Below are 6,026 nucleotides of genomic sequence, written 5' to 3' on the forward strand. Positions count from 1 at the left end.
TATCTTTGCTTGTTTATTTATATGTGTGAATCTTGATGTTGTACAATGGACTTCTTTATTCACCAGCCATGAGTGTAATTGTAACTTCCTCTCTCTCCCCTCCCCACCCAGCTTTTCTATAAAAGGCATGAACTGAAGCCATGGATCAGAGGAACCACACAGAGGTGATGGAATTTGTTTTCCTTGGACTTTCCCACTCTCAGCAGCTTGTATTTTTTGTCCTGTTCTTACTGTCCCACATGGTGATTGTTCTGGACAATCTCCTCATCACTGGGATGGGCCAGCTGGGATGAACCATTGTAATTCTCTTGATGCCAATAGGGCTATGATGATTTACATCAGCTGAGAATCTGGCCCATCAGTGCTACACAGCAGGGGAAATGTGCACTCCTCATTCTGGACACCGAAACGAGAGAAAGCTTCTGAAAATGTAGGCCCTGAAGTTTTACGCACATGTGCCACCGAAGTGGTATTGATGGTAAACATTAGGAACAGAATCAGGTGGAAGAGAAAGAGATTCTGTGGGCTACACCAGCAGAGCTGTGTGTGTGGGATGGTGGAGGTGCTGCTGGTTGGGACTGAGGGGCAGCAGCAGAGCTGAGTGAGTGGGTCAGGGAACCTAGGACTGGCATAGCAGTGGGGCTGCAGGTCAGGACTAAGGGGCATTAGCAGAGCAGACTGTGTATGCGGGGAGCCCAGGTCTAGGGCCCGCCGGTTGGGATCGAAGGGTATTGGCAGAGCTGTGTGTTGTAAAACTCAGGATTGGGGTGGTAGGGGGCTGCAAGTCAGGATGGAGTGCCATGGGCAGACCTGTGGGGGAGGGGAGTCCTTCTCAGCAGCTAGAGGAACATGATGTCAGATGTATTTCATTGCATTAATACAAAGTATGGTGGGGAAAGGTGGAGGAGTGATGAACTATTAATCTACATGGCTAAATTCTATAACAAGTGGGAAGCCCAAGAAAATGACTTGAACATCATTGGGGAACATTCAAGGAAGACCCTTGCTCAATATGCAGCAGCAGTTAAAAAAAAAGCCAGAGAACAATAACGAAAATATAATCTTGATGTTGTCTATTTTTTTGGATTTTCCATCGGGGAAACGGAAAAGAAATATGTCATTTTAGGTTGGGTCGAACACAATCTAAATATTTGGGTTCGTTGACCAGAATTGAAGTATTTTGTCTCAGGTCAGTTCAGTGTTAATCTGAGTTTGCCTCAGTTGCTATGGGGCATCATGGGAGATGACCATAATGATGAGCACATTATAAGCTTTAAAATGATACCTTACAAAGCACACTTTGTACAAAATTTATCATAATCCTTTGCGAAAGGGGTACAGGTGCATTGTGGGAGATATGGTCCAGTTGGAGTTTGGCCCATAGAGGAGAATGGAGGCCTGATGCAGACCAGGAGGATGGAGACTGATGTGAAACCAAGATGAAACAAAACATATTGATCTGAGAATGTCAAAATATTACATTCTGTTTGAAAGTGTCAAAATGAACCATTTCCACATTTCCAAATCAATATTTTTTGGAACTTTCCACTGAGTGAAAAAAAAATCATATGCTGCCTTTTATTCTGATTCAGAATAAAACCAAAGTCATTTGCATCTGTATCTGTTGTTTAGCGGAAATTCATTTCAATGACTGTGTCTCACGCCCACTGAGTTTCACCATTTGCCTTCTATCTCATCTAGGCAGGAGAGAGAACGGACACACTATTGACATGGATCGAGGAAACAGAAGCACCATGGTCCATAAGTTCATCCTCGTGGGATTCACGGACAGTCCACAGCTGCAGGTTGTCCTCTTCATGGTGTTCCTAATGATCTATACCGTCACCCTGCTGGGCAATCTTGGGATGATCGTGTTAATCAAGATTGACCCCCAGCTTCACACCCCCATGTACTTTTTCCTCAGGCACTTGTCCTTCTGTGACCTCTGCTACTCTTCTGCCATTGCGCCAAAGATGTTGCTGAACTTCTTAAGAGAGGACAAGGCCATTTCCTTTGCTGGGTGTGCGGCAGTCTTATGTGTTCGGTTCTTTCTTGGATGCGGAGTGCTTCCTCCTGGCCGCAATGGCCTATGACCGTTGTGTGGCCATCTGCAAGCCATTGCTTTACAATATCATCATGCTCAGGCGGGTATGTGTCAGCCTGGTAGCTGGGGCATACACGATAGGTTTGGTGGATTCGCTAGTTCATACCTATTTCATCTTGTGGTTGTCTTTCTGCAGCTCCAATGTCATCAATCATTTCTTCTGTGACGTTCCCGCACTGCTAGCACTTTCCTGCTCTGACACATGGCTCAACGAGCTCCTGCTCTTCATCCCTATGAGCGTGGTGGAGATTAGTCCCACTCTCTTGATCCTGGTCTCCTACCTCTACATCCTCCTCATGATCATATAGACCCGCTTGGCTGAGGGGAAACAAAAAGACTTCAGCACCTGCGCCTCCCACCTCCTGTGTATCACCATCTTCCATGGGACTCTTCTTTTTATGTACACCCAGCCCAGTTCTAGCTACTCCCTGGACACTGACAAAATGGCCTCCATGTTCTACACGGTGGTGATCCCCATGCTGAACCCCCTCATCTACAGTCTGAGGAACAAGGAAGTGAAGAACACCCTGGGGAGAGTGATGTCGAGAAATTATTTTTCATCCTCTCTACATTAACATGTCTCAGAATAATGGGCAGGGATGAAAGGCAGGCAAAACAGTGCAGCATAACTGATGATAGCACCTTGCAAAAGATGGGACTGAGCAGGTTCACTGTGCTCATATGTTTAAGGTTGCACAGTCAAACTTGGAGGCATCCAAAACCAGGAGGCACTTTTTAAAAGCTAGACCTAGCAGCTCCAATTGAAATGAGGAGGGGGATGTTACTGAGGTAGAATATATTGGCCAGGGATGGAATTTGATCAATGTCCTGTAAATAACATTCCCGAATGCTAGTGTTACCCCTTGTACTGTGGGATCTTTATTAGCTGCAAGTGACAGGGAGACTGACTCAAGAAGCATAGCATCCCACAAAGCTCTGCTAGAGTGTTAGTAGCACCACACTTGAAAAGGATGCTTCTGTAGTTAAAACATTAGTTCAGGATTCAGGTGACCTGAATCCAGCTCTGAAGTCTACCATAGGTTCCCTCCATGGACTTGGTCAAATTACTCCTCCTCTTTGGACCTCAGTTCTTCATCTGTAAAGCAGAGGTGATAATGCTTCATTTGTCTTGTCTATTTAAACAGCAAGCTCTTTGGGGCAGGACTTGTCTCCACTAGGTGCTGGTACAGCATTCAGCACCATGAGCCTGCCAGGCACTGCTGGGCTACATGATAATAGTGTATTTGATGGATATGAGCATTTATGCTGCTATGCTTCTTTGAATAACTCATATTTTCATCTTGTCATTTTCATAAAATGGGGCCTAATTGTAAAGATCATTGTTTTATCCCAAATAAAATATTTTAAAAATCCTCTCTATAAAAATCACAGTTTTTCTGCCTTCTTAACATAACCTAATAGAGAAAATGGTGTTTCTTCCCCTTGGGGGACAAGGAAATGTGGGTAATACAGGAGGAAGGAAATAAAATACATTACACAGTACTCGTGCAGGCTGTACTTAATTTGTAATGAATGAGGTGCCAGGGCTCAAGCAATTAGGTTCTGAGGCTCAAGCAATTTTTTTTTACATTTGTAACGGATGCAGAAAGCCCAGATGTGCCGGTCTATGAACTGCTGAGCCAAGAGGTGCCAGGGTACAGAGTGTAGGAATTTACTGTGTTCAGGATTCCAGCGGGAAGAATATTGAAGCTCAGGTTCAACTCAATGAGTAGCATTGTGTGCTGACTTTTTGCAGTTTACAGCATATTTGCACTATGTACAACACTTCCTGCATTCATAGGCTTACCAGGTAGCAACTGTGAAAAAACAGGATGGGGGTGGAGGGTAAGAGAAAAAGTCCCCTCAAATGAAATTGTCCCTTTAAAAATGGGACATCTGGTCACCCTATCCATACAGGCTAATACCAGAACAACAGTATTGATGTAGGAAAGCAAACAAACCCAACCCTAACAGGATAATAGAGCAAGAATTATGTTCAGTTTGACATTTTTCCCACTAGGTGACGATAGCACCTTCTAGACACTGTTAATACTTTGCCTGTTGTTGTAGCCATGTTATTAATAGTGGTATTACAGCCTATCTGAAATCATGCCATATCCTGCACAGCGTGGAGACCAAGAGTGTAAAGAGTGACTAGTGCCTTAAATTTATGGCGTGCTCAGCCACAAAAGCCCACTAAAGCTTATGCTCAAATAAATTTGTTAGTCTCTAAGGTGCCACAAGGACTCCTGTTCTTTTTGCATAAAAGGGCTGATTTTCAGAACATGCTTGAGCACTCCCCCAGGCCCTGTGAGGGCATCTCACGTTCCATACCCAAAAGGGAGACATCCAAACACTCTAATTTGAAAATTGTTGCTGGCATGTTTAATTACACAGAATGCGGTGGAAACCCATGGGCATCTCGGCCTTGATTGGAGCAGCGGTGCAGCGGTGACTAGCTTGCATTGCACCTAGCAGGTAGTAAATTTCCTAGTGCAGGTAAGATCCCTGAGTTAAGTTTTCTCAGGCAGACCCCACTGTACAACCTGATTCTGATATCCCTTATCCTGCTCGAGGTCAGGAGCAACACCTCTGAAGTCAAGGGAGTGACAAGGGATGAAATAAGAGGTTAGACAAACACCTGTCAAGATTGACCGCTCCCTCCACTCCCATGTTCTTCTTCCTATGTCACCATTGTGAGTGAGGTCACAATCAGCTAGCTGGACCTGGGTGTGCTCTTGACCAGTGTGCTCTGTGGCAGGATTCCACGTACCAAGGCCCTGAGTGCAGCCTAGCAAAGAGCTGCAATTCTTTGGTGGCATTGATTCATCACTTACACCCGCTGCATGTAGATGGTTTTATGACTGGCTGGTGATTTTCTATTCGCTCTTGTAGCTCACTAAGGACCTGATGCTGCAAGCACACGTGTGCTTAATTTGAAGCTCATGCATCAGCCTCTTGATTTCCGTAAAGCTCCTCATGTTAGCCCAGCTAAGCATCTGCGAAAGTGGTTTGCTGGCGTGAGCCCTAAGAGCTTGTGTGGGAGGGGAGGTGGATGTGACACGGGCGGAGCTGTTGTTTAATGACATTTTTTTCTTATGTCTGCTAACTTAATAGGGATCAGGCTTCAGCTGGGCACCTTGGTGGCCCCCAATCCAGCCTTTGGCTCAGTTCAGCCCTCCCGTTACAACTTAGGGTTGCCTCGGAACTCCACTGAGTCTCAATGGATCAACAGCCCCTCAACAGCAGGGGATCCCTAGTGGTGCTATTGCCACCTAGTGGGGAAAATGTAAAACTGAATAGAATTCTTGCTCTTTGCAACAATAATTAATATAATTCCCTTAGGGTGGGCTGGTTTGTGTATTTAAATACTGTTGCTCTGGAATGAGGCTGTAGTGTGCTGGGACAGGCTCAATAGAGCACGAGGGCTCTCTGGCCACACCTTCTTTTCTCTGGCCACACCCCTAAACTGGTGACGGGCAAGGGATAATGGTACAGATATGACTACCCCTACTATATGTTACCCAGCAACTCACTCATGGCAGGGGACTCCTCAACTTGGTGACTGGGTTGGCTTTGCCCCCCCTTCGTGCTACCAGCCTGATGCACGGGGGCCAGAAAAGGAGGAAAGATTTGGCTCATCCTGGAAAATCATATGAAGTGCAATGTAACATCTCCCAGTGGAAAGGAGGGTGTCTGTCTCTATGAGAGTACAAGAGACAGAGCTTTCCCTAATTCCACGCTCACCCCCTACCCCACATTCATAAATGGCTGAGGGACTTATTTCTCTTTCCACCATGAGACATTCATTCACTGTAACAGGACTTCTCTAAAGACATGCCGTACCATTGACAAATTCAGACTGAAAACAAGGTGCACATTTTTAACAGTGAAGGTAATTAACCACTGGAACAATTTACCA

At 45.4% G+C, this 6,026-nt stretch overlaps 1 protein-coding gene across 1 annotated transcript; it reads left to right on the forward strand.

The window, feature by feature from the left end:
* The first annotated feature begins 1,730 nt into the window (after window positions 1-1,730).
* Window positions 1,731-2,679, forward strand: LOC115650657 (olfactory receptor 1019-like). The gene is given in 2 exon segments (XM_030560911.1): window positions 1,731-2,026; window positions 2,028-2,679. Coding segments are annotated over 2 exon segments (948 nt in total).
* The last annotated feature ends 3,347 nt before the right edge of the window (window positions 2,680-6,026 follow it).

This window comes from Gopherus evgoodei, chromosome 4 (genome assembly GCF_007399415.2).
Source record: "Gopherus evgoodei ecotype Sinaloan lineage chromosome 4, rGopEvg1_v1.p, whole genome shotgun sequence".
NCBI lineage: Eukaryota > Metazoa > Chordata > Testudines > Testudinidae > Gopherus > Gopherus evgoodei.